The 25,210-nt window shown below is 48.8% G+C and overlaps 12 protein-coding genes and 1 non-coding gene across 15 annotated transcripts; 10 read left to right on the forward strand and 3 right to left on the reverse strand.

Annotated features, from left to right (window-relative positions):
* Positions 1–88: 88 nt before the first annotated feature.
* Positions 89–2,919, forward strand: FOXG_10015 (uncharacterized protein; the record flags this gene model as incomplete). The annotated part of the gene is made up of 2 exons (XM_018389255.1): positions 89–881; positions 934–2,919. The coding sequence occupies 2 exons, from the start codon at positions 89–91 to the stop codon at positions 2,772–2,774; spliced, it is 2,634 nt and encodes an 877-aa protein (XP_018247483.1). The 3' UTR covers positions 2,775–2,919.
* On the reverse strand, positions 2,829–4,250 carry FOXG_10016 (uncharacterized protein; the record flags this gene model as incomplete). The annotated part of the gene is made up of 4 exons (XM_018389256.1): positions 3,538–4,250; positions 3,292–3,481; positions 2,975–3,239; positions 2,829–2,918 (listed from the first exon to the last, which is right to left on the reverse strand). The coding sequence occupies exons 1-4, from the start codon at positions 3,899–3,901 to the stop codon at positions 2,829–2,831; spliced, it is 909 nt and encodes a 302-aa protein (XP_018247484.1). The 5' UTR covers positions 3,902–4,250.
* A 731-nt stretch (positions 4,251–4,981) lies between these two features.
* Positions 4,982–7,635, forward strand: FOXG_10017 (uncharacterized protein; the record flags this gene model as incomplete). The annotated part of the gene is made up of 5 exons (XM_018389257.1): positions 4,982–5,208; positions 5,292–5,521; positions 5,587–5,995; positions 6,285–6,958; positions 7,520–7,635. The coding sequence occupies 5 exons, from the start codon at positions 4,982–4,984 to the stop codon at positions 7,633–7,635; spliced, it is 1,656 nt and encodes a 551-aa protein (XP_018247485.1).
* Positions 7,636–9,137: 1,502 nt separating this feature from the next.
* FOXG_20203 (uncharacterized protein) lies at positions 9,138–10,071 on the forward strand (the record flags this gene model as incomplete). Its single annotated transcript, XM_018400466.1, has 3 exons — positions 9,138–9,511; positions 9,614–9,843; positions 9,902–10,071. 3 exons carry the CDS (start codon positions 9,138–9,140, stop codon positions 10,069–10,071), a joined length of 774 nt encoding a protein of 257 aa, XP_018247486.1.
* A 177-nt stretch (positions 10,072–10,248) lies between these two features.
* Positions 10,249–11,471, forward strand: FOXG_20204 (uncharacterized protein). Its single transcript, XM_018400467.1, has one exon. It carries the CDS (start codon positions 10,726–10,728, stop codon positions 11,269–11,271), a length of 546 nt encoding a protein of 181 aa, XP_018247487.1. The 5' UTR covers positions 10,249–10,725; the 3' UTR covers positions 11,272–11,471.
* Positions 11,472–12,688: 1,217 nt separating this feature from the next.
* On the forward strand, positions 12,689–12,787 carry FOXG_20205 (uncharacterized protein; the record flags this gene model as incomplete). Its single annotated transcript, XM_018400468.1, has 1 exon — positions 12,689–12,787. The coding sequence occupies one exon, from the start codon at positions 12,689–12,691 to the stop codon at positions 12,785–12,787; it is 99 nt and encodes a 32-aa protein (XP_018247488.1).
* Positions 12,788–13,159: 372 nt separating this feature from the next.
* Positions 13,160–15,820, forward strand: FOXG_10018 (uncharacterized protein). The gene is made up of 9 exons (XM_018389258.1): positions 13,160–13,540; positions 13,597–13,836; positions 13,887–13,982; positions 14,032–14,107; positions 14,152–14,432; positions 14,489–14,663; positions 14,716–14,852; positions 14,908–15,160; positions 15,222–15,820. Exons 1-9 carry the CDS (start codon positions 13,258–13,260, stop codon positions 15,469–15,471), a joined length of 1,791 nt encoding a protein of 596 aa, XP_018247489.1. The 5' UTR covers positions 13,160–13,257; the 3' UTR covers positions 15,472–15,820.
* A 496-nt stretch (positions 15,821–16,316) lies between these two features.
* FOXG_20206 lies at positions 16,317–16,419 on the forward strand. Its single transcript has one exon. It is a non-coding gene; the product is annotated as a tRNA-Arg (tRNA).
* A 213-nt stretch (positions 16,420–16,632) lies between these two features.
* On the forward strand, positions 16,633–17,642 carry FOXG_10019 (uncharacterized protein). 2 transcript variants are annotated; one of them, XM_018389259.1, is made up of 2 exons: positions 16,633–17,101; positions 17,163–17,642. In XM_018389259.1, the coding sequence occupies exon 2, from the start codon at positions 17,174–17,176 to the stop codon at positions 17,525–17,527; it is 354 nt and encodes a 117-aa protein (XP_018247490.1). In that variant the 5' UTR covers positions 16,633–17,101; positions 17,163–17,173; the 3' UTR covers positions 17,528–17,642. The 2 variants fall into 2 exon arrangements, with proteins under 2 accessions (XP_018247490.1, XP_018247491.1); XM_018389260.1 differs by having other exon boundaries at positions 16,646–17,101; positions 17,171–17,642.
* A 240-nt stretch (positions 17,643–17,882) lies between these two features.
* FOXG_10020 (uncharacterized protein) lies at positions 17,883–20,048 on the forward strand. Its single transcript, XM_018389261.1, has 3 exons — positions 17,883–18,804; positions 18,864–19,097; positions 19,159–20,048. The coding sequence occupies exons 1-3, from the start codon at positions 18,026–18,028 to the stop codon at positions 19,700–19,702; spliced, it is 1,557 nt and encodes a 518-aa protein (XP_018247492.1). The 5' UTR covers positions 17,883–18,025; the 3' UTR covers positions 19,703–20,048.
* A 1,165-nt stretch (positions 20,049–21,213) lies between these two features.
* Positions 21,214–21,445, reverse strand: FOXG_20207 (uncharacterized protein; the record flags this gene model as incomplete). Its single annotated transcript, XM_018400469.1, has 2 exons — positions 21,214–21,374; positions 21,439–21,445. 2 exons carry the CDS (start codon positions 21,443–21,445, stop codon positions 21,214–21,216), a joined length of 168 nt encoding a protein of 55 aa, XP_018247493.1.
* Positions 21,381–23,491, forward strand: FOXG_10021 (uncharacterized protein). Of its 2 annotated transcripts, XM_018389263.1 has the most exons (4): positions 21,381–21,619; positions 21,668–22,689; positions 22,743–22,790; positions 22,848–23,316. In XM_018389263.1, exons 2-4 carry the CDS (start codon positions 21,677–21,679, stop codon positions 23,218–23,220), a joined length of 1,434 nt encoding a protein of 477 aa, XP_018247495.1. In that variant the 5' UTR covers positions 21,381–21,619; positions 21,668–21,676; the 3' UTR covers positions 23,221–23,316. The 2 variants fall into 2 exon arrangements, with proteins under 2 accessions (XP_018247495.1, XP_018247494.1); XM_018389262.1 differs by having other exon boundaries at positions 21,381–22,689; positions 22,848–23,491.
* FOXG_10022 (CMGC/SRPK protein kinase) lies at positions 22,680–24,900 on the reverse strand. Its single transcript, XM_018389264.1, has 5 exons — positions 24,564–24,900; positions 24,150–24,499; positions 23,783–24,096; positions 23,555–23,723; positions 22,680–23,499 (listed from the first exon to the last, which is right to left on the reverse strand). Exons 1-5 carry the CDS (start codon positions 24,776–24,778, stop codon positions 23,306–23,308), a joined length of 1,242 nt encoding a protein of 413 aa, XP_018247496.1. The 5' UTR covers positions 24,779–24,900; the 3' UTR covers positions 22,680–23,305.
* Positions 24,901–25,210: the final 310 nt, after the last annotated feature.

A 25,210-nucleotide genomic window follows, 5' to 3' on the forward strand; every position in this document is an offset into this window, starting at 1 on the left:
TTCTGAATCTGTAGAGCTGAACCCGACGAGCTGAACCTTTGTACAAGCCATCAGCTTCTGTCTTCCTTTGGAAGAAGTGGACGACACGATGGCTTCCTTCGACTACGATACGACGAGTAGCTCCTACTGGGGCAAAATAGTTGCTATTGGCTTGGTTTGGACACCGTCCGCGTACTTCTTCAATTCATGGGTCAATAACCAGCCGCCTGGTACTTTTGTGAACATCGCCTGGGTAATCTTTTCAATCGTCAGCCTCTTGGCCTGTCCACAACTCTTTGCTTTCGGGTTTCTCGTTCTTTTATCGCCATTCTTTGCCATCGCGGTGCTGTACCGGCTAATACTAGAGCTCCCTGGCCTATGCACCGCGTTGGGTCTTTGGTGCCTCTCATTGTTCTGGGCCCAAAGGTCGCCACTGTACGCGTCGCGTTCGGAAATGCCCTGGGGTAAGAGTTGTAGATTGTGCGACAGATGCAGCAATATAGTTGACCAGTCCTCCATCCTACGAGGCACCCGTTGGAGATTGACAGGATCAAGGGAAGAGTACGGCTTTTACACCAAAGATCAGCTACAGCAGTCCGCCGAAGACTGCCATCTATGTAACCTCCTCTGGCATTCATCATTTGGTGCTCAGATGATCCCAGCACCTGGAGCATACTCGGAAAGGACTATCACCCGGGAACTAGATAGCACTACGCCGCTACTTTCCGTAGTTTCTAGCTCACGCAATTCTCTTGACTGTGAACAAGGCGACGAAGCGAGGAACCTTTCAGTCCAAATCTCGGCAACTCGAAATTTTGGCCAAGAACAATTACTTCATGTCCGCCTATACGAGAAAGGGTTTAGTCCATTCCCGTGGCTGACGATTGAAGACGATAGATATGGTACGTCTGGCGGGTGCTGTGCAGCGCGTTCACGATTGACTCAGTGTCACAGTATCTGATAAACATAGTTGCGAGAAGTCCAACATGACAGGCTCTGAGACCAGCTTTTTTTGGGCCCAAGAAATGGTTGAGAAATGCGAACGAGAGCACCATAATTGCCGTAACCACTTCATTCGATCAGACAGCCAGCGATATCTTCCTAAACGACTTATTGATATCGGAGCGAGGGACAAGGGGGCCATGCAGCTCGTTTTGAGTGACCAAATCCGATCAGACAACGATGTCGTTGAGTATGCTGCCCTGAGTCACTCCTGGGGTACGACGGTCAAGTCTGAGCTCAGGAACGACAACGAAGAAACGATGAAGACGATTTTAACAGAGACCCTGGATTCAAACTTCAGAGACGCCGTTGACATAACTTACAAATTGGGGATCAAATATTTATGGATCGACTCGCTCTGCATCAAACAACGCACCAAGGAATGGGAAGAGGAGTCTGGAGATATGGGCCTCGTTTACGCCAGGGCAAAGGTGGTGATATCAGCGACAGCATCTAAGAACTCACAGGGCGGCTGCTACAAACCCAAAGATCTCTTTCCTTACGACTGCGTCCTATGTAGCAACTGGAATTCTTCACTCGTCGTTCGCACGTTGACTCCATATCCCGATTTGGTCCAGCTCTTCCACGATAAGGTAGATCGTTCTTTCCTGGCTACGAGAGGTTGGACTTTTCAAGAAAGGTTCCTCGCTAGCAGGATTGTGCACTTCTGTTCAGGACTGATGATGTTTGAGTGCAACACATTGACTACCTCTGAGTGTCATAGGGAAGAAGAATATCCCCTTAATACCCAGTTTAGCCAGGATGGTACTTTGAACGCACCAACAGTCTCCCATCCAGGCCCTGAACCACCCAGACAGCTCTGCAATACGACAATCGTGAGACATGCCGGGTCTTCTACAAGACCTATCACACGCCCAGCCAAGAACACGGTTAAGAAAAGTTGGTCCGCAAACCCCAAGCATCGAGCATGGACCAGCAAGAAACGGCGCTATGATGCACAAGTATCGTCTATAAGGGCCAATGCCGCTAGACTGAGTATTCGGGGGGCTTTCAGCTTTCTTTGGTCGTTCAGGGGACAGAATATGCAGGAGAAGGCAGAATTCCATCTGCGGTGGTATGAGATGGTGACGAGCTACTCGGTTCGCAACCTGACGAATGATGGCGACAAAATAATGGCCATTGCCGGCGTTGCCTACTTTATCCAACAGAGCACGGGTTTCAAGTACGCCGCTGGCCTCTGGGACGAGACATTACCCTTTAATCTCCTCTGGGTGGTAGACTCTGGAGCCAAGAGGCGACCATCTGGCCGGTCTGTTCCCACATGGTCTTGGGCATCGGTTGATGGCAAGATCTCACATCGTCTAAAGAAGGCTAGCCCAACTCCAGAGCCTAGCGCTGTGGTCAGCATAATGGTCGAAGATAGCAGCGTTTCCGAATCATGGGAGCATATCGAGTCCCTGATATCGAACCACAAGATTCAAGCTACACATACGGTCAACGGCATGGCCCATAATGCTAAGCTTAACCTGTCTTGTAAACTTCTCACGTTTGATCCCAAGACAATGGACTACGTGTACGATGCACTGGAGCACCATCAGCAGGACGAGATAAGATGTCTGCCTGTTCTCGAATTGATCAACGAGAGGGTTGGTCTGCGGATTCGGACGCCGCAAATTCATGGAATCCTAGCACGAGCTACGGCAGGCAATTCAAGCGAGGGGGAGGATACGTGGGTTCAATATACAAGAGTGGGATACTTCTGCACGGAAAAAACCAACATTCACCTCAAAGAGATGGACAACGAGGGGCAACGGTTAATTGAACTCGTTTAGTAGATAGAAAGTGCTATTCCGAAGACCTGTTGAATATTAAAGCTAATGCAAAGCTCAGCCATCCCGAGGCCAAGCGACCGCAAGAAAATCTTCAACATCCTGAAGAAACTCAGTAGGTCTTTCAAGAGCTGCAAAGTGCCCTCCCTGCATCAAACCTTAATTTGGCTCGCATGTGTCGAAAGATCTGCATGGGTTCTTACCTGCTCGTGCTGTCGATAGAAGACTAGATCTCCCTTCTTTTCAACGATATTCTTCGGCCCAGGGGCAAGTTCCCGCATAAACCAGGAAAAGCCAAATGGTTGCTTGAAGGGTGGAAACGAATATTGATGTCCATTGATAAAGGTTCCGCGATACTTATAGATGCATCGAGGCATTGTTTCAGTGAACCAATAGAGCGAAACGTTGGTCAGGAGCTCGTCAAGACTGATTGGGTGGTCAGGCCATTCAAGGAACTTCTCGCCAATCCTGCGTACCATTTAGAAATATTGCTTTTGTGAGTTGCAAACGCAGAACCTACCATGCCAAGAGAGCGAGAGGGCTAGACGAGACCATGGCCCCAATTGTGGCAGGCCTTGTACTTTGCAGCAAGGCAGCCCCTGTAGTTGGGGTCAGGAACCGCTGCTCTGCACGCTCAATGGCCGCTTTATCACTGGAAGAAAGTGATGGATCATCGGAGGTTATCCTGTCCAGGCTTGGTAGGAGATTGACTATACGCCATTAGAATCAAGACAGGTAGCGAGGATACATCAATGATAGCACTTACGATGGATCGCCGCGACAGAGTCATATGTCGTGGCAAGCGTCGAAGCAATCAGAGACCCAACGTCACCTCCCTGTACAGCATACCGGCTGAAACCAAGAGACATGACTGCTTTGTTGATCATACGTGCTGCATCTTGGCTATTCCAGGCTTCGGTTTCGCTTGGCCCCGAGCTAAGCGTATACCCAGGAAGCGAGGGTACAATAACGTGATAAGGCAACGAAGCGGATTCATACTTCTTCTGAAGAAGTTCCAAGGTTGGTATGAACTCAAGGAAACTATCTGGCCAGCCATGAAGCAACACGATAGGTATATCGTCATCCTTTTGCGAGAACAATCCAACAAAGTGAAGGTCAATATCTCCCATACCGGCGTCATTTTGAACACTGATCTTATAGTTTGGAAGTGAGTTGATGCGAGCTTCTTGGGCACGTCAGTCAAATTCATTCTGCCAGTAGTCCTTGGTTGAGGTAAGCCACTGGTGTGAGGTCCCGTAGCGTCCATCTAGGTGCTGATTCTCCCAGGTCGTGGGCCCTACACGGGAGAGCCGAAGAAGTTCCCGGAGTCGAGAACAGTCTTCATCGGAGATGCGAAGCGTGAAAGGTCTGGCGACTTCCGGGACTGTGTACGGCATAGTGTCTGTAAGAATAATGATGGAAGGCTGGTAGGGTTGGAAATGGGAAGGTTGCAAGGTTGAACTTAGAACGGTTGAGAAGAAGCGAAAACTGAAGGAGTAGATAGAGATGAAGAGTCGTGATGAGGCTGGCGAGCCTTAGGAATTTATGCAACTGCAGACCTAGCTAAATTCTCGTCACATTGATGGCTTACGCCCGAAGCTACACAGACATAGAGTTTCTTAGCCCTCAGTGCCCTCCTTTCATCCCAGGATAGGTGCCCGAGTATCCGGCAGTGATACCCAGAAACAGTTCATTCAATCAAGGAATTCGACCTGCAATAGTCTTCTATGGATGTGATGCTATATGAAACGGCTATTTTATTATCCGTGATCAACCAATCCTCGGTGCAATCATTGCCCTTTTCGCATGGGCAGCCGGAAATACGTGAGGCTGGTCTCCACATCAACTCTAAATATGAGTCAAAGATGGCTCACATACTAGTTATCTCACTGAGCGCTGCTCAAAACAAAGCATATTTTCCACGGCATCGGGATCTCGCAACAACCCGTGGCTCATCAGAATTGGCGGCACGTCCAATATTTGCGGAAACCCATACATCCCCGCTCCCTTTCTCTGTTGTTCACATTTTCAGGTAAATGGTGGCTAGTATCCTCAAACCCCACAACATAACGGACAGTCAGACCGAGTTATACTGGGCACATGTGCGACTAGAATAAGTCTATTAGTCTAGTTACTACATACCTTTGTGTATAAAAAGTTGGAGTCGTGCTTTATAGTGTTCTTCTCGTGAGGCAATTTGTATTCTATCGATGCTATCACTGTCTCCTCAATTCAGACCAGAACGCGCTCCGGTCGTGAGGTTACGTACAAGCTCTATACCCAGCTACTTCCAAACGATTGTCGGCAAACTATCGCCCATTTCTGATGACATCGAGGAGTTTCGTGATATACCGTACGCCCGTGTACCGGGAAGATGGGAGCACTCGCAACTGAGAGATCGTTTACCGCAGGATGTATTTGATGCTACAGAGAACGGGTAAGGCCACACCTTGCGCAGCCATTCATGCCTCCTGCGATTACACAACCGATAAGAAATCATAATTGCTAATCATTCTGTAGCCCACGATGCCCTACGGAGCACAAAGGAAATTCACAAGCATATCAATCGTACCTACCATACCCCGACGACCGCGAGGATGAGTTTGAGTGCCTGAACCTTCTCATCATGCGCCCGAGCAAGGAAGCACTTGCAAACCACAGTCTTGATGCCGAGACGACCCAGTTGCCTGTAATTATCTGGATCCACGGCGGAGGCTTCACAGACGGCGCAGCCACGGATCCAGTATGGGGTATGAGCTCTAAGATTGTGCGACACATAGCAGAAGATGAGACGTTTGCTAAAGATTATACGCAGACCCCTCCCGTATTGTCCTCCGTGTGCTCTCAAAGAGAACACCCTTTATCGCTGTGTCCATCAACTATCGTCTCAATATTTTCGGGTTTGGTGCTTCATCCGATATGCTTGCGGTCCAGGGCAGTAAGGCCTCTGTCAAGGGCGTGAATTTCGGCCTCTGCGATCAGAAGCTTGCTTTGATCTGGATAAAGCGTAATATTGCTGCGTTCGGTGGAGATGACACAAAAATTACAATCATGGGCCACTCCGCCGGTGGAATTTCATGCCACCTTCACCTTCTCGAGGCGGAATTAGGTATAAAGAAACCGTTATTTCGTAAGGCTGGTTTAATGTCGGGGACGTGGGGCGGCCTCGACTTGACATCGATGGAAAAAGCAGATGAGCGCTGGGCAGACCTATACCAATTGTGGTCAGTCGAAGCCGACAAGCCGATCGATCGACTCAACATGCTGGGATGGATACCAGCGAAGGACCTGGTTAATAGTATCTCAGAGCTTCACTGGGCGTTTTTCGTGTTGGTCATTGATCAGTTGACCATCAGGGACAGTACTTGAGCTGTGGTATTTCCGTGCACCTTGGGCAAGACGGTCTGAACGATCAAAACAAGTCAGGTTGAGCTCAACGGACCAAGCGTTCAGAGATTTTGCCCGGATGGCTAACTGGAATTATCCCAAATTTCACTCTCTTGTCGCGTCTAGCTATCCCTCGCAGGCAGCAGCTGAAGAGGTTCTTGAAGCATACGGTATTCTACCGACATCATCTGATGCAGAACTGTTTGAGGCATTCTCTGAGTTCATATCTGATGCCACCATGTTGCATAAAGTATATCGCGCAAGCGAGTTCTTCAAGACCCATCGTAGGAAACAAGCTCTCCTCCATGGGAAAGACCCCAAGCACGTAGGAGTCCAATATTACCATTTCGAATTCGGCAATCCCTTCTCGGGCCCCATGCAAGGAATTGCGCACCACGGAGTTGAGTTGATCTATGCTTTTGGCAATTTTCACAACGCGCTAGAGAAGGCTGACCAGGGGCTTTCGGAGGGTTTTGCTGAACCTGTTCAAGAGCTTACAGAAGCTGCTATTCCTGAAATCCCATCGAATGCCGAGGCCGCGGAGGAACGCAAGTCCAACATTGACTTAGGCTGTGAACTGCAGGACATATTGATCCGATTCGTTGTCGAGGATTATCGAGAGACCGACCAGCGCGCGGATCTCGACGAGATAGCGACATTTTGTCATGATCGATCGGTCCGCATGGAGAGTTGGTCCAGTAGCGAGAAATGGGTGGCAAGGACAAAGAAATTTAAGCTTTTAGATAAGGATTTCAATTCTTCAACGACTGCCACCAAGAAACTTGTGGGCAGCGTTATAGGTATGAGACTATAATAAATGATCCTCTGGCTCTCCCTCTGTAGCCCCCGACTGGCCGGCCTCTGTGAGCTAGATGTATTATTTGCAGTTGAGGCCGGTGGCTGAGAGCTTATACTCACCACACAGAACTTGGAAATTCTGTATTTAGCATTCACATGCATTCTATTGTCGTATCCCGGACCTTTGTTTGTGTTTCTTGAACCATCTAAGCCTTCTATACTTCTTGTCAAGTCACACTCCCACTGATGGAAGTGTCTAAGCTTTGCACGCTTCCAAAATTTATCCCCATACACCAATTCGAACTATTGACATTATAGAAGTATCTTAAAACCACAAAAGCTTAATTTTACACGAAAGGCTAATCAGATGAACCTCCATACCATTGTATCGCACTTTTCTTTGGAGTCCTCTCATGTTTCCTCCTTTTTTCTTCACTTCGACACCGAATCTATCTCATTACTTCCTATACAGGACCCTTTCGTGCTACTTATCGCCGTTGAACTTCACATGCTATTATGGCTACTGCCTTCCACCTATTCCCTTTCCTTCCACGGGAACTCAGGGACGAAACCTGGGCTTTTGCCATTCGGCCGCACCGCCGAGGAGTCCAAATCTTTCGCGTACACAATTCCGCCGCGGAAGCTGATATTGGACCTCGGAGAGCCTCGCGAGTATTAGACGAAGTCAACAACTCCTGGCATTTTGGTGCCCCTCTCGAATCCAGGTACTACAAGAGCCTCGACGGATCCCCCAATAAGAATGTGTCGGCGTACATGATTGATTCCGGGCTATGGACCACTTGCAAAGAATCACGGCGTGTTATCCGGAAGCACTTCGCTGAACATTCAAACAACCCGTGGGGACCGTCAGGGCGTGCACTAGTGAGCTATTGCTCGGGCAGCAACCCCTTCTACATCTCTATCTGGCCAGACTCGGACCTTATTACTCTACAACCAGATAATTTCTTCCCCACCAGCTGGAGCCGTATCAAAACGCTTGCCTGCACTTCGAGTCCTTCTGTCTACCCTCTGGAATTTTGCCGGGATATTGGCATAGACTATGATTCAGCATGGGCGGATACAAATTGGGTGTATGACTTTTCCCCGGGTGTACATGATATGACATCTTACGTCGCTGTTCTCTTTCGTTCTTTTCCCCGGCGCCGTTTGTGGTTGGTAGACACAAACCTGAAGCGGAAACCAGGAGCCTCTTCGTCTCATGACAGCCAGACAGTGCAATTCTACGCAAATGATAGGAAGCTTGTACAAGTTTCTCTTGATAAGGGGGAGGGTAATTTGAGAGAGTGGGAGTATATACACCCAGTGGCAGGCGGGGACTATCGGGATTCATCTACTTACTTTGCAATTTCCGCAAATGAATTAGGAAGATTCTATGACGCATGTCCCTGGTTTATCAACGATCATCGGCATCATCTCGGAGATCGAATTGGGCTTCTTGGATGGGAAGATCTTAAAAAATCATAAGTATATGTATGCTTAGATATAGTGGCAAAGAAACTCGTTAGCTCACAAAAGACCAAATCTAAATGGATACAATCATCTCTAATCATTTTCTCACACATACCTATCAAGACAGATAAACACTTCGAAAAGACAAGTTTAAAGCCGGAAAGATGGATATTTACCATGTCGAGTAGAGATTTCCAAGGCATCAGAATGTTATTTGTTTAGTGGTCACTCATTTAGCCTGTGCATTGTTGAAAACTTGGCTCTTTGTGTCTATATCATAATGTCTAAGTTATGAGCTCGCTGTGTTATTTGCAGTTGAGACCTGTGATTGAGGGTTTATTACGATCGCGCATAACTTAGTATCCAGATAATGCTGGTAGTGGCTTGTGAGCCTAGATATAAACTCTGTTGTAACAGATTCTGCCCAATTTACTCATCTAGGGCGAAAGCTCTATTCCTTTTACACTTCAATAAAGTACTTACATATGACGCAGATCGCTACTGATGAGTCAAACGGTGTAGAGCTCCCAGAAGTCTAATCCCTCGGCAATGTATATGTATCCCTTCCTGTCTGGACTTTCTCAACGACCCCGTTTCCACTCCTTTCGCCACACACTGGTAGTCCTCCCCTATTCCCGAAGCAGGATTGCCTATCCGACTGGCGCTTATCCAACCTATCTTCTTATACTCCAGACCCGAGCACTGCCAATCATGCCGACAGAATTCTCTCTCTTCTCTGCTCTTCCAACCGAGCTTAGGGAAGAGATCTGGAATCTAGCTATTCGCCCAAAGCGCTCAGGAGTTCATATATTCCGCGTTTACAGTACTTATATGGACCATGAGACTTCGCCAGAGGAAGTCATTCACTTCTCAGCCAACGAAGCTTCATTTTACGGGCACGAACGTTGTGAACTGAGTCTTGCAGTACCATTGCCACACAAAAGTCTCGACGGTGCCAATAAAGATGGCGCTAGGATGACATCGTCATATATGATCGATACGGGGTTATGGACTGCCTGCCATGAATCAAGGTCCATGATGAAGAAGGCCTTTCTAACGATCAAGAATACTAGGCACGGCAAAGTGTACATCCCCAACCCAGTGATGTGTTACTACCACTCTGGAGGTGCACGATTCTATTTCACAGTGAGACCAATGTCTGACCTTTTTATCCTGTGACCTGATAGTCCATACTACCACCTATACAACGTTGATGATGCGCTTGGCCATAAGGCCCTGCATGTTGGCATCGAATACCAGTCAGATTGGGGACCACAATTTTACGACGAGCTACAAGGTGACGGAGAGTGTCCAGCATTCGATCAGATTCAGGGCCTACAACACAATGTGTTTGCTCCATGCATATGGCTTGTAGATTACAATCTGAAGCGAAAAGCAAATGCTCTTCCCCACGAGGGTGAGTGCTTCTATGCAGATGACAGGAAGCTTATCGCTGTGGATTCTCTTGGAATAAGGCTCTCTGGACCACTGGGAGTACATTGAACCAGTTCCGGATGGAGACTACCACAAATCCTCAATCTACTTCGCGGAAATGTTACATGGAAGCTTCGTCCATGCGCAAAAGGTCGGGCCTGAAGCTATGTTCCACCCTACAATGGGACTTCTAGGATGGGATAACTTTTGAGGCTTAGTCATATCTGTTGTAAGAAGGTCTACCTACACAATACACTGGCGGGCCAGGCCAAGGAGAACATACGAAAGAAAACGCTCTTCCTTTGGTACTGCCATGCCCCACTTCACGTGACGCAGGTGAACCCTGATGATTCAGGCGCAGGCTGTCCAAAGGCTGAATCACTTACGTTGTAAATACATCACCCGGTGCTCGATTTCCTTCATCACCTTATGGCACCTCACCCATAGTACCTCTGGAATGTCGCCGTGTTCAAGAATTGGGCATATACCTCACTGAACTATCGCCGGAACCTTTGCATTTGTCGTCCTGGGCTACATCCCCAACATGCCCTCGACATTCCACCCATTCTCAGCTCTTCCGACCGAGCTTAGGCTGCGAGTCTGGAAAGATGTCATTCGGCCAGATCTGCCAGCGGTACATATTTTACTTCTGCATGTTCCTGGCTCGCATGTTCCAGTTCGACCCCAAGACACAATCCGGTTTCCTCGTCACCCTGCATACCAAAGACTTTTACACCCCGATGATTTTGTGGCTATTCCATTGTAGAACAGATATCTAGATGGTATCTACAATGGCAGCGACTTTAATATATCAACATACCTGACCGATGCCGGACTGTGGACGGCTTGCCACGAATCAAGACTCATGATGCAGAAGCACTTTCTGCAGGACCCATGGCTCTCTCCTCCGTGGACGGGGTACTACATCTCTGGCGGTGCTCCCGCATATATCACAATCCGTTACAACGATGACCTAGTTATCCTGCAGCTCGACAGCCTCGAATTCGAAAAATGGGATGATGAAACAGTGGGTCGCTTACAAAACATCCATGATATCGATATCGAGTACAGAGCTGAGTGGAGCATCGACTTTACGAAGAAGACGAAGGGGGCGATGAAGCCGATGCATTTTGAGACTGTGAACCTTGGAACGCGCGTTTGGTTAATTGACCATAACCTGAGGCAAAAGGTAGACGCTCCCCCTTGCTATGAAAAGCGTGATGGATATTTTTGGGAGCTCCAGAATGTTTCTTTTTATGGGGCCGACAGGAAGTTCTCTAGCACTGGTCTTGAGAAAGGGGGAGAGCACCTGGCTCACTGGGAATATATTAACCCAGTCTCAGATGGAGATCATCGCAAATTCTCATTACACTTTGCAGACCGACTGCAGGAGTTTTATAAAGAACGATGAAAGTGGACTGATGCCTCAGGATCGGTCTTGGGGCTTCTTGGGTGGGATCGCTTTTGACGTCGGGATAAGTGGTTGAACATCTAAATTTAGCGCATAGAAGAGCTAGTAAACAATCTATTGAGTTTGCCAAGATATATCACACTACCACTTGCGTGTAATTCTGGAGAAAAACGCAGTAGTGAAGGCTACCAATACACCTGGGTCCATTCACCCACATTTAAACCTCAAGTCATCAGAATAAACTTCTCACAGAATGAACAAGAGTCAACTGCATCGACTTGCACAAAACGCAGAACACTTCTTGTGACTCACGCGGTATAAACGTTCTTTTGAGTTCAGACGTAGATGGGTGTATATATGTCATGCTCCCTCCCATTCTGCTCTTCCCCTCTCATCAACATTCACCTCGAATTCTCTTACCAGCTCCCCCTTCTTGGTCAACCTTTTCTCGCCTTTCATAAACTGTACCAGCTTGCTGAAGAATCGGTATATCTTGATATATGGCTGATCGATCACAACCTGAAACGGCGAAAGGGAGTCCTCTCTCAAAAGGACAGCCTTAAAAGCGCTTTCTACCCTCCGCAACTCTCTACACCATTCTATGCCAATGACAGAAAGTTCCTCAAAGTCAACCTTGAGCAGGGGGAAGGGTGTCTAGATTATTGGCAATATTTAAAGCCAATGCATGATGGGGACTATCAAAAGTCGTCTCTCGATTTTGCAGATCGACTTCGACAACGAGTGTACGATTTCGCCTTTAGAGATTATGGTGACTGCCATCGTTTTTCATGCTACTCTGGTCTACTTGGGTGGGACGACCTTTGAGCATATAGACCATGCACTCACACGAATTCTTGTTTATAGTGGAGTCGTATGAAAGAACCGAGATACTCGGATAACTTTCAAAACATCTGAGCACCAAACATCAAGTTCTGTGCATCTGGATCAAGACGGGCTCGAAAAGCTGGAATTCTGCGCACATTTACCGGATCACTGTCGGCTTCTGATGTATCACCGAACGGGCCAATTTGAACAGCTGTAATTGCAGTTGTAGTTTCGTTACTGCCGCTCATGTTACACAGTCTCTTAACTATGATTAAATAGGTTTGGGGCGATGGGACCCATGTTGCAGGAACGCTTTTAGTTTATGATTTACAAGAGTAGCTAAAATACAAGTTTTTTTTTTTTTTTTTTTTTTTTTTTTAAAAAAAAAAAAAGACTACTTTACTCACTCAGAACACAGTCGTCAGGTTATCCGCCCTGGGCGTCTACCCGCAAGTTACAGCTGAAAAGCTTGACTTTGCCATATGTCACATTTCATTTATCAAACCTTTTGTCTTAACGTCAATCAGACCATTTATTCATATGTTTGATAATGGAAAATGGCTTATAACACGTCTCTTCCCTTTCACCAATCATGGAGCCTAGTGTCAGGATCCAGCGTGGCACGACTGGAAACAGGATCATTGAGACCCCGGGTACAGTCGGCCAATGGCTCACATTATGCTTAATTTAAAGACCTTGCAGTGATCGATTTAGCCAAAAGCAAAATGCAAGCTACGGGCGCTGATCAGGACGAATCTTGGTTACGGGCTTAGCAACTTCCTGTTAAAGACTTAGACCATATTCCTACGATTATCATTCGACTGAAACCTCCAAATCAACGTTACAAACACTTTCTTTAGTCTCTTGGCTTGTCAAAAGGTCCTTCTTTGATGCTCTTGGTCCCTGTCAGCGTAACACCGAATTTGGCGTCAACGCCTTGGCCTATGGCGTGCTCTCACCAGTCTGGAAGGTCATTAGCGTCACGCAATCGATAGCCAATCTACATGGAAACGGGGGCGAAGGGATCGACATGCTCGTATCTTGAAATATCCCGATAGCGACTAACAAGATGAATTGCTTAAAGATGTGAGGTTGCACTGGCCTGCTGGAGCTGCTTTGGAGCATCCGCATCTTAAGAATTACCTCCATTGTTGTCCAGCCATGGGCTTCTCTTTATCACGCTGGCGTCCCCAGCCAGACGCTAGACCAGCTGTTATTAATGCCGATCAGAACTATACGTCTGATAGCTCTGATCCCGCTCTTCTTCGCGATGGAAACCTTGCTTTTACGCGTGTGCAGGGCGGAAATGACGCGAAGCCTTCGTATCAGGAGGCCATCGGCGCGCCCGTCGAGACAAACTCACCTTTAGGCTATCATGTTGGATGGTTGACTATCATCTTCTTGAATGTCAACCAGATGATTGGTACTGGCATCTTCTCGACGCGTATGCACCATCGCCCTGTTTTATCACTGGTAAACAGCATACTCACTCTAGTGTAGCTGGCAGCATCCTCAACTCCACAGGATCTATAGGTCTCGCTCTGATCTACTGGTTTATCGGCTTTATCATGGCCATTGCCGGATTCTGCGTGTATCTTGAGTTCGCTAGTTATTTCCCCAGTCGATCTGGAGCCGAAGTCGTATACCTCGAGCAAGCTTATCCCCGACCGAAGCATTTCTTTCCGATTGCGTATGCAGTGCAATCAGTTGTTTTGTCATTCAGCAGCAGCAACGCGATTGGTTCGTTGTCAGCAGAGTCCCGGGTTGTCAGTTACTAACTCGTTGTGCAGTACTGTCTCGATATCTCTGGAGAATCGCTGGAAAGACGCCCAGTGACTGGGAGATGAAGGGCGTGGCCATCGCTGCTTACACGCTTGCTGTGATCTGTCAGTCTGTCCCTGACTTTAATGCATGCGCTCACTAATATCAGTTCAGGTGTCATCGCTCACAACAAATACTCCCTCTGGGCTGTCAATGTCTTGGGCTTCTTCAAGATCATCACTCTGATCTTGTCAGTTCATCACCTCGTAAACCTTCCCACTCTAACTTTTGCAGCATTTCAATCACTGGCTTCGTGGTTCTCGGCGGCAACGTCTCTCGAATCCCAGACCCAAACGCCAACTTCCGCAACGCATTCGAGGGCACAACCAACAACGGAAATGACCTTTCAACAGCTTTGGTCAACATCGTCTTCTCATACACCGGCTACGCCAACGCCTTCAATGTAGTCAACGAAGTCAAGCGACCGATCCCTACTATCAAGAAGTACGGATTCATCTCTGTTCTTCTCGTTGCTGTTTTATACATGCTATGCAACGTCGCATACTTCTCTGCTGGTAAGCTTCAAGATGCTATGAGCTTCACGGCCTGATGTACTGATGCGAGTCTTAAGTTCCTAAGAAAGAGTTTGCAGAGTCGAATGAGATCGCTGCATCAGTCTTCTTCACCAGTGTCTTTGGTACTAGTGGTGCTGTGACAGCTTTGAATGTTCTTGTGCTGCTGAGTGCGTACGGTAACCTTCTTGCTACACTGATTGGCGCTTCACGATTGATTCGTGAGATCGGACGGTCTGTTGCCATTTTACCATGACTTCTCGTCGCTTACTGACTCGATATGCAGCCAAGGAGTCTTACCCTTCACTACCTTCTGGGTATCAACAAAGCCCTTCGGAACACCCATCGGACCCTATCTACTGAAATGGGCTATGACGTTCATCATGATCGTAGCACCTCCTGCAGGTGATGCATTTCAGTTTGGTGAGCCTCTTCAATCAAAAGCTTCTCTCGTACGATTTAGCTGACGTTAAACCAGTCGTGAGTCTGAAGACTTACCCCGAAGGCCTTTTCTTTTTGGCCATGAGTATTGGTCTCTACATCGTCCGGCGTCACAACAAGCGCGTCGGAAGAGGGCCACCAGAGTTCAAGGCTTGGGATGTCGCAGCCATATTTTTTATTCTCATTCAGATCTTCATCATCGTTATGCCATGGTATCCTCCCAAGGGCGGCCCCTACGCTGGCGACGTAAGTTTCTGGTATGCAACTTACTGCGTAGTGGGCATTGCAATGTATGTTTCCTTCCCTTCTGGCCATCGTTCGGAACACCAACTGACAGTACAACCTTTTCAGCATGATTCTTTGTGGTGTCTACTACGTATTCTGGATTTACATCATTCCCAAATGGAGGGGTTATGCAATTCGTCCGGAAGTTCTCGAAGTTGACACAAATGGCGCCAACACGCATCGCTTGGTCAGAGTGCCTCTTGTTGAGATTGAGAAATGGGATGCAGAGCATGACGAAGCTGGGAATTTGAGGCAACGTCACTCTGGCGATGGTCCAGTACAGGCAGGCGAGGTACTTGATCACAAGGAGGTTTGATATACCAGGCTGGCTTGGCTTGTGTGAGACATAGTGGCTTCTTTGTATAGTGAGAATGCAGGGGGTGTTCAAATGCGAGCACTGCGTTCCTCACACTGGCCTGCACCTTCGTCACTGTAGAATTCCTAAAGGAACCCCGTCACACTTTTTCAATTTTGCGTCCCTATTCTAAGCGATAAAAAACATTTAGGTTAATTTAGGTAAACTTAGGTTAGTTTAGTACAGATTTAGGATGCATTTAGATTATTTAACACCCTAGGGTTAGGTCAGAAGTGTTCTTGCTCCCTGGTGCCTTGAGCCAACACCTAACCTCCACCTCTTCTTCAATATCTCAGCCGATAGAATATAAAAGGTGCAGCCTCGTGAAGACATCCTGTCAATTCAGGAGATTTGCCCAGATTCTGTCTTGTCCTTTAGGCATCATCATCACCGTCGCCGCCGCCGAAGGTGCCTCCCAAAATGCCCCGAATTGACGACTTGCTTGTCCTCCTGGAAGTATTCTTTGCCCGAGAGATAGACACAAAGCTAACACCCCTGGCAGATGCCATGCACGCGAGACAGCACTCATAAAGTCCAAATATCGCTCTTTGTGGAAGAAGTCTCGAATTCCCTTCCCAACTCGCGATGCATGCCAATTCTCGGGCTTTACACATGCCTGTATCTGCATTCCAACCGCGACGACTTCAGAGCCATGCCAAAAATGTTCCGCAACCTGGCCAAAAGCAAGTACTACTAATAGTCGGCAACAATAAACCTGGCAGTTAAATTATCCACCAAATGGGACCATTCACAATGCAGCAACGTGCAAAGACTTATTCTGAATTAAAGCCCACAAATGTACAACAGCTCCCGTGGCCTAATGGCTAAGGCGTCTGACTTCTAAGTGCAGTTTCAAAAAGCTGCATGTTGTGAATCAGAAGATTGCCAGTTCGATCCTGGCCGGGAGCTTTCGTTTTTTTTTGGAATCTTAAATAGTAGAAAGTGTTCAGAATTGTTTTGGCTTTCAAATGAATGTGTTTTCATTTTATTCCGACCTGAAATGGTGGAGCTGTGATGAAAAACGTATGTATTTGCTGTCGCAACATCGGGGTTGGCTAATTGTCACGTGGCTGCGACATTTCCCATAAGCGATGATGACGTTTTGTATTCCCAGCGCCTTCAACGCAACTAAATACTCCCTACTTTAAACTTATTTAAACTAGTCATCTAGCTCAACTATTAACCTATCTTTCAATAGCCTTTCATACCAAGACTATCTTTGTCAGATTACGATGAGAACTAGGAGCGGAACCGAGACTCACGAGGATAACGCCACCTCCGCGAGGTCACAATTGACAGTCGAGCAAGACGGACTCTGCACCGGAGCCGGAGACCAAACAGGCCAAGACGTCTGATTCTCGCCCTTTTACGCCAGATGGGCCAAAGCCAGTGCTTACAGAGAAAGAGCTCGAGTTCGACCTCGACCACTCTCAGATCCGGGACCCGCGAGCAACGCCGGGTCGCGTCAAGCATCCCCGGTATGAGGAGCGCGAACTAAGTGAGGAGTTTCTATCCAAGTTCCACAGCCCCAAGCATAGAAACTAACATACGGACCCGTTGTATTCATTCTACGATCTACATCGATGTCACCGTAAGGGTCCAGATGGATCTCGACCTACGATAGCGCGGGCTTTAACTCGACTATGAGAAAGTTGTAAAGTGGATGAAGCCAGTGGCTTACAACAAAAAGTCTATGGTTAATGGCATGGAGCGCCATATCAAGAGAGTTGAAGAGGAGATAAAGAAAATCTACAACATCTTCTTTGCCGATGGGAAGGGTCCGGAGGGTGAAGAGGGCAGTACGCAGGTCATGCATCAGATCAAAGATCAGGTCTCCAAGGATCTCAGGGTCCCCTGGCACCAGATCGATCCCAAGCAGCTTAAGAAATGGGAAGATCAGGGGTTCGCCGAGGTCGACGCGGATAAGTGGTGGCATCGGCCAAATCAAGTTGAGCGCGATCGATTCATGAAGATGCTATTAGGCGGAGCCTCTCTCCGGAAGGATCTCTATCCGTGAAGTGGATCTAGATCCTAGAGTGTCTTATCTCTCGCAGTATGAATTAGTACTACAATTCCAGTATAGCTTTGTTTATCATTCCTCCACCTAGGGGTCACAGGCTGCCTGCTAGCCAGATAGATGGTGCAAAGATCTCGTCGCTAGGAGTAGACTATCTCGATCTGTGACTAGAGTGCAACCACTACGTACAAGAATATTGATGGTACGAAATACTCGGGCTCGTTTAAAGTGGGTTAGACTAAGCTGTCATTCCCAAGCCACGTTAGCGCTGACTCTGGGGCCCTGGACTTCATCGCCTCGAGTACAAAATAACCCTACGAGTCTCCCTTGCATGACATTCCCCACATCAAAAGGGCGCCAATTCTCCACGCCCTTGACTGACGTTTTACATCGTGCTTATGTCTCACAGATAAAACACTACAACAGTTGAAGTATCTGGAATTTAGAGTATCACATTACAAAGATATATCACATTTTTTAACTGCCGAGAGAAACAATATGGCCACTCAGACAGAAACACTGCTCGAGGATATGCTGCCCTCAACTGCCGAGGCACAAACTTACGTGGAATCTCCACTCAACACCGTCACCAACAGCACCCCAGCAGCATCTCGTGTACAGAAAATAGCAGTGACATTCCAACTGTCTGGCGTCAACTTTGCAGCCAGCGCTACAAACGGCCTCATCGTCGTGGGTCTCCCCCAAATGACCGCCGACCTCTCCTTACCCCCATCCCTCGCCTTCTGGCCCTCTTCCGTGCAAGGGCTCGCGACAGCCTCGACGCTGCTCCTCGCGGGTGCCCTCGCAGACGTGCTAGGCGCCAGGTCCGTCGATCTGCTCGGGTGCATCCTCAGCGGCGCGCTCATGCTGGCCTGCGGATTCGTCCGCGCGGGCGAGCAGCTAGTTGCGCTAAGGGCCCTACAGGGCGTTGCGCTTGCGCTGCATCTCTCGAGCTCTGTGGCTCTTGTGACAAAGACGCTGGCGCGGGGACGGGGGAGGAATTTCGCTTTTGCGTGTCTGGGGTTGAGCCAGCCGCTTGGCTTCTCGTTTGGGCTTGTCCTTGGCGGAGTGCTCGTCGAGACTCTTGGCTGGAGATCAGGTTGGTTTCTCTACGGTGGTATCAATCTTGTATTGTCCGCGGTGGGGTTCTGGTCTTTGCCAAAGTCCGAGCCGCTTGGAACGTTGCAGGATGTGATTCAGAGCGTTGCGACAAAGATTGATTGGCTCGGCACTCTCCTCGCTTCAGCTTTCATGGCACTGCTGTCATACTTCCTAGCGTAAGCCATCTTCACCCGTGTCTTAATTCAACGGCATGGCATAACTGACGATCTTATAGTGTCATCAGCACAGATGTGTACCGCATCAAAGAGGCAAGCAGCATTATTCTCTTAAGCTTGAGTCTCGTTGCACTGCCGCTCTTTGTCGGCTGGATGCATCTTCAGGTAAAAAGGGGTCTACCGGCCTTGATACCGAATTCGTTCTGGCGGAACCACTCTTTCACCACGATCTGCGTGACCATAGCCTTATCCAACGCTGTCATAAACTCCCTAGAGCTATTTGCGAGTCTATTGTAAGTCTTAAACCCGGATGACAGTTCGTAATGTAACCCACGTTGTTAATCTTGGCCTTAGCTTCCAAGAGGTACAGCACCTGTCAGCTCTCAATGCAGCTATTCGTATCCTACCTAGCGTCGTGGTGGGTGTAACCCTCAACTTCACAACAGGTCTCGTTGTCCACAGGATCCCTGCTGTATGGCTCGTTGTTATCACATCTGTCCTCACAGCAATCTCGCCTCTACTCATGGCACTCATCGACCCTGCGTGGACGTACTGGACAGCTGCATTCTTCGCACAGGTGCTCATGCCGTTCTCTGCAGACGTCCTCTTCACAGTGGGTCTGATAGTCGTCACTGAAACGTTCTCCGAAGATAAACAGGCGGTGGCCGGGTCAGTGTTCAACGCAGCGTCCCAGTTTGGAAATGCCATGGGTTTAGCCGTGATGCAGGTTATATCTACCCTTGTCAGCAAGCAACATGCAGGATCGAAGCCAGCTGAGGCTCTTCTCCAGGGCTACAAGGCAAGTTTCTGGACCATGTTCTCATTCATGGTTCTCTGTGCTCTCATTGGGGGCGTCGGACTACGCAAAGCCGGCAAAGTCGGTCTGAAGCAAGAGTAAAAAAGGGGCGCTGGACAGCTACAGAAGTTGAGGGCGACGATCTCCCTAGGAGAAGGGAAAGTGGAATTTGGTGACATCTCGATAGAAATCTATTGAATCAACGGGAGTTGGTCCTTGTTCCGTAGCAAGTCGGGGCGGGCTTCGCGAACCTAGTCGGCTCCCAATCGAGTTATTGCGTCCGACATGGGTCCTTGGCGTTAGGTTCAGCTTTCAGAATACTAGCAGTGTCGATCCCACGGGAAAGTGTCTTGGAGTTCAGCTGTCACGGAAATACCTACTCCTTGGTCCCTGGGTGAAATGTTAATTCCTCACCTTCATTTCCTGAATAATTCCATGATCAGCCCTATCTAATACCTGTTTCATCGTTGGTGGTGTGTTGTGAAAAAGTTTATAGAGGCCTTGTCGGAAGTTCCTCACGGAAGTTCCGTTGGCACCCGACGGGTCAGCTAAATGTGCCGCCGGGTAGTTAATAGCCACCCACGGGCGGGCACTCAATTGAGTGGCTCTGGTCCAGTTACAGAGGGATCCGCTGCGGCTCTTGCTCCGACTCTAAGGGCCTAGACCGACCACGGCATCGACACGCTAGTTCGTGTAAGGGAACGATCTTAGGGCTGTTGGGGGGCGTAAACGCGCGTTCTGTAAGTGGCTTGTTTTGGCGGTATTGGGGGTTCACCACCAGTGGCAGACGACGACCAGGTATTTGGGGTAGTCTTAGGTATGGTTCAGCCATCAATTTACTGGCAATTAAATTAATTTGCGAGACATTGTCTGTGAAGACTTGAGACATTTCCGTTCGACGTTATTGACGCTCGACTGACGTTTGATGAGATCAGGAGAATGCCATTATGACTTGGGTATGGTATTGTCTAGAATTCCATCCATCAGTGATCATGTACCTCGCTTAGTGGGCGGCTTGAGGGGCCGTTTGGTGGTGAACGCGCAACAAACGCCAAACTGACATTCCACGCCACGCCTTGTGACATCCCATCTCATCCCATTCTTTGATCTAACGTCAAACGCAATTGATCGTCCCAATACGGATGGGAATGATGCTTGGCCCTAGACTCCTGCAAAGCTGAGATCCCTGCCGTGTATCAGTCAATAGGATCGATGACCGTCGCGTTCTCGTGGTATCCAGGCAACCAAAAACCTGAATCGCTAATCTTGCATGCATGATTGACACCTCTACCCAAGATCCAAGCGTGTTGAGTTACAGCTAGGATCTTATCTTGATTGCCCAGAGCCGCGTCGCAGGATGAGGTTACTTTGAGACGTGAATCGGGACTGGTTTGCGAGTCAGTCATCCAAGCAAAACGTTGCGCCCCGTGGAGATCCTGCGGGCCCTTGGCTTGGACTACAGGAACTGCCTGGGAACCGGAAACTTGAGAGACATGTGGCCGCAGACTAGAGCTGAACGGAGAGCGCCACGAATGAGCACCCTAATCCCAGTGCCGAGCAAATCAGAATTAGCCGCTGAGGGTTTAGCCTCTGCTTATTGCTGATTACATCACCTACCAAATCTCGGTGTTATCCCTTTCAGCTCCATTGTGGCACTCTAGCGCTGAAGCTTGTTTTCCCTGGCATTCGCATGAGTCCTGGAGGCACAGCCCAAACAGAAGACACGGAGGCTCCCTGGGCTTGGCTTGGCTTGGCTTGACCTGGTCTGGCTGCCCTGGCTGCTGGGTAAGGTGCTATACCATACCGTACCATACCATACCGTACCATACCATACCTACCGTTCATCGGCACCTAAACTAAATGACTTGGAGGGTAGCGTGAATCGATCAAAAGCCCGTGATCCGCTTCCCCAGATTCACTTTCACGAACCCCTCTCTCTCCATCTCATCCTCCCTATTCTGGGATATAAAAGCTACGTAGACTAGCTCCCCCTCCCAACGGATATAAGTCTGCCTGTTGGTCCGGTCGCCTCTTTTCCATCCTCTCGTCTCTTGCTCATCCCTGAAGGCGATCATCATGTATAGTGAAACCCAGACCTCGACTGCCGAAGCCCGCCGGCTCAAAAAGCGGGAGCTCGATCGCAAGGCCCAACGCCTGGCGCGCGAGCGAACAAAGAGCCGCATCGCTCAATTGGAGAGCATGGTCGACAACCTTCGACAGGACGACTCTAACGCGCAAATAGCTACCTTGATGGACCAATTAGGCAAGGTCACCAAGGAGAGGGACAATTTATTACAGGTTCTCGATTCTTTGGGCTCGACGATCCGTCGGCACATTGGCGATACCACAAACGCCACTACCACGAGCGAGCAACGATCAGAGACAAAATCCGAGTCGCCAGCTTATGCTGGACCAGCACAATCACAGTCGCAATCAACATCAAACGAACGAATAGTTCCAGTCATGACTCAAAGAGCAGCATCAGAAACAAGCAACTCTACAATACTAGAACTCCCCATCAACCACCCTCCCCCGCACGACCCCTTCACCTACAACGGCTGGAACTACGCCGTGACAACCGAGCACTACCCTACCACAATGGCCTTCGACAACTCGATCCTCCCACCCGCCGGCAACGGTTTCATCCCCATCCAGCCTCTCCTCCCAAACCTCCCCCCAACACCCGAAGAGGACGACGTCATTATCCCCAAGGCCCCCGTGCTCTGCCACTGCTCCAGCCCGGCGAGCTGCGCGTCAGGCTACCACGACGTCAAGCCTAACATCTGGCGCGCGATAAACGAAACCCTCGTCAAGCCGACAAAGCTTTCTGCTGAGGAGATGGCGATCGAGGAGTACAACGCGGAGGATATACCGGTGCGCGCCATAATTGAGGGCTGGGATAGCATTGAGCGGGCGGGGAAAATGACGCCGACATGGCGCAAGCTGCGCAGGGCTGATGAGCTCTGTTTTACGAATTGCGCGGATACAGAACGTTTGGCTGCCATGAGGATATGTCATCTTCTGATCACGTATCACGGCGATCCTACGATGGAGAGGCGCGCGACTTTACCGCGATGGTACTGGAATAGGTACGGCAAAGCCAATTCTCCACGCAAATGAACCAGAACTAACATATTAACAGGCCATCGCAAGCACTACCGCACTCATACGGCATTGACTTTTTCGTCTGGTAAGTCCAACTCGATTCAATTCAATCCACCACCACAAAAACTAACCCCACCTGCAGGCCCGGTCTCCGCGAACGCCTCATCTTCTCCCAACACCAATACTGCAACAACTCCTTCTGGGAGCTTCTCCAAACCAACCTAAAGATCCTCTGGACGGACAGTTTCCAGGACACATTCTACCACAACGCGCACACGGGCAAATACCACATATCGCCACTCTTCGAGCAGCGCATCCGCGACATCAACGCCTGGACCATGTCGACGGACTTCTTCCAGCACTTTCCCGAGCTGAGCGAGGATATCCCAGCATACATGGGGATACCCGCCTCTATGGGGGGAGTGCATCCATCAGCTGTTGTGCCGTCGAGTAGGAGGCGGTATGAGGATGATGAGAGTAAAGTACATAAAGGACAGAGGGCAGCTATATGTTAGCGGTAGACAACTCTTCCAATGATAAACGAACGGAATGATGTACAAATTGAGTGTCTCTGTGATTTTATTGCTTCGATTGTGTTGTCTAATCTCGAGGGAAGTCTTTGTAGAGCCATGGGTCGTCTAGAAGCTCTTTGGCTGTGCTTCGTTCTTCGGGGCGCCAGGCTATCATTCTCTTGACAAACTGAACAAATCGCTGTTTTTCCTCACCAGCTATATATGTAAGCGTGCTCTCAAGGTTGAAATTGCTGGGTTTACGGCTCGGGTCTTTCAGCTCTCCTGGTCATGCGTCAGTAGCCATTGCCCTGGCAAGCCATCAGGTACAAGTACATACCGTCCTCCTGGTAGTACAAGGTCGATCTTCTCCCTTTAGTCAGAAGGTCTTGGGGGGCAGGGCCTAGCAGGGCGGTGATCTGCCCCAAATGGGTCAAGTCGTCGTATTCCTTCCCGTCCCCTAGAGTCACAGGGTTGAAGAGACTTTGTTTTTCAAGCAAGTCCCAAAGCTAAGAGTCGCATGATCAGTAACTGGTTCTCCCATGTGGCATGTAAGGTAGATCATTACCATTACTCCAAGGCTCCAGATATCCGCAGAGTAGCTGTATCCAGAGTCGATTATGACTTCTGGCGCTCGGTATATTTCTCCTTGAATCGCACCATAGTGCAACTCCCCGGACTTGGAATGAACAGCGAGGTCAAAGTCAACCAGCTGTATGGTTCCCGTTGGTCTGGCAAGAGGTCCGTAGTTGTTCCGCGATAAGTAAATGGTGCGGTCGTCTAGTTGCTTCTCTGGCAACGGGTTGTTGTATTCTTCGATTGCATCCTTTTCAAACATCTTGGAGTCTTCGATCCGTATCATGATATTATCGGGCTTGAGATCTACAATAAGCTTTATAAGCATCATATACCTGGGTGTCTGCTCAGCCACCTACCTGCATGAATAACGTGGCACTCATTGTGAAGGTAGTCGAGTCCAAGGAGTATCATCTGAAGCAGAATCTTCAAGATGTCTGGAGGGATGACGCCCCCAATGTATCTGGAGCAATATAGCAAAAGCGGCTCACGCAGAGGTTCCAATACGAGGCAAGGGTGGCTGCCATGTGGGCTCTCGAGGGAGAAATTGTCAGTAAGCTTTCGAATAAAGTTCCATCCGTGGTGCTTGGGGTTTGTTCGATTGATATGCTGGAGGATATCGATTTCATTTCCTGCAGAAGCTCGTCGGTGTAAAGTCTTGGTCGCGTTGACTTTGATAGCAACGTACTTTTCTGTAGACCACCTCCACCTTATAGACGTCAGTAGCTATACAAGTTCTTCTCTTGCGTTTGGCATCATTATGAGAGTCATACCGGTTGAGATCTCGAGCAAGCCAAACGGTCGAGTTAGCGCCATACCCAAGCTTGGTCGCCACCTGATATCTACCATTCAGCAGCTGTCCCAACCTAATAGGATAAAATCTCTCTGGACTGTAATTTGGTGTCTTTTCTTCTTCGACAGGACATGTAAGATCAAGGCGAGCCGCAGGTATGGCGCACGGCGGCCATGGTTGGTGGTATAGTGCCATGACCTGGACCTGATCATTTCCCCGCGACTCTCTTAGTGTGGGAAGCCAAACAAAGTCTTTCGCTGCTTTTATGAGGCGTCATATCATGCGACGTGACCTCTGAAGCGTTGTCTTGTGTTGGTTTGATGATGACGAGAGCGAGCGTGAGAGTGAGCGAATGCGGCGCCGGTAAGCAAAAGTGGGGCGGGTTTGTTTATAGTTGATGGTTTTCTAACGCCTCACAAGTCACTGCCAAGACGGCACAGGTGAAAGAGGTCAGTATATTGGTATCCTTATGGAAAGCGTATATGATCAGTCAATTATTTAGAAAGATCATCATGGGCTTAGTGCTATAATACTCATGCTTGGCGATTGGCATAAATTCTTTAATAAACGAGCTTTAGAATCCCGACATTTAGGTGGCTGAACTATCAAAGCTCTGTTGGATGATAA

Source organism: Fusarium oxysporum, chromosome 11 (genome assembly GCF_000149955.1).
Source record: "Fusarium oxysporum f. sp. lycopersici 4287 chromosome 11, whole genome shotgun sequence".
Lineage (NCBI taxonomy): Eukaryota > Fungi > Ascomycota > Sordariomycetes > Hypocreales > Nectriaceae > Fusarium > Fusarium oxysporum.

Excerpts from the sequence above, each read along its gene's own strand:
- FOXG_20204 (XM_018400467.1), top strand. The coding sequence starts at position 10,726 with ATGATGCAGAAGCACTTTCTGCAGGACCCATGGCTCTCTCCTCCGTGG.
- FOXG_10019 (XM_018389259.1), top strand. The coding sequence starts at position 17,174 with ATGAAGCCAGTGGCTTACAACAAAAAGTCTATGGTTAATGGCATGGAG.
- FOXG_10022 (XM_018389264.1), bottom strand. The coding sequence starts at position 24,778 with ATGGCACTATACCACCAACCATGGCCGCCGTGCGCCATACCTGCGGCT. Across the intron at positions 24,500-24,563 it reads CTTGCTCGAGATCTCAACCG|GTGGAGGTGGTCTACAGAAA; the intron begins GTATGACTCTCA and ends GACGTCTATAAG. Across the intron at positions 24,097-24,149 it reads GTGCCACGTTATTCATGCAG|ATCTCAAGCCCGATAATATC; the intron begins GTAGGTGGCTGA and ends AGCTTATTGTAG.
- FOXG_10020 (XM_018389261.1), top strand. The coding sequence starts at position 18,026 with ATGGCCACTCAGACAGAAACACTGCTCGAGGATATGCTGCCCTCAACT. Across the intron at positions 18,805-18,863 it reads CTGCTGTCATACTTCCTAGC|TGTCATCAGCACAGATGTGT; the intron begins GTAAGCCATCTT and ends ACGATCTTATAG. Across the intron at positions 19,098-19,158 it reads GAGCTATTTGCGAGTCTATT|CTTCCAAGAGGTACAGCACC; the intron begins GTAAGTCTTAAA and ends TCTTGGCCTTAG.
- FOXG_10021 (XM_018389262.1), top strand. The coding sequence starts at position 21,677 with ATGTATAGTGAAACCCAGACCTCGACTGCCGAAGCCCGCCGGCTCAAA. Across the intron at positions 22,690-22,742 it reads CCGCGATGGTACTGGAATAG|GCCATCGCAAGCACTACCGC; the intron begins GTACGGCAAAGC and ends ACATATTAACAG. Across the intron at positions 22,791-22,847 it reads GGCATTGACTTTTTCGTCTG|GCCCGGTCTCCGCGAACGCC; the intron begins GTAAGTCCAACT and ends CCCCACCTGCAG.
- FOXG_10018 (XM_018389258.1), top strand. The coding sequence starts at position 13,258 with ATGGGCTTCTCTTTATCACGCTGGCGTCCCCAGCCAGACGCTAGACCA. Across the intron at positions 13,837-13,886 it reads CAGCAGCAGCAACGCGATTG|TACTGTCTCGATATCTCTGG; the intron begins GTTCGTTGTCAG and ends CTCGTTGTGCAG. Across the intron at positions 14,853-14,907 it reads AGGTGATGCATTTCAGTTTG|TCGTGAGTCTGAAGACTTAC; the intron begins GTGAGCCTCTTC and ends ACGTTAAACCAG.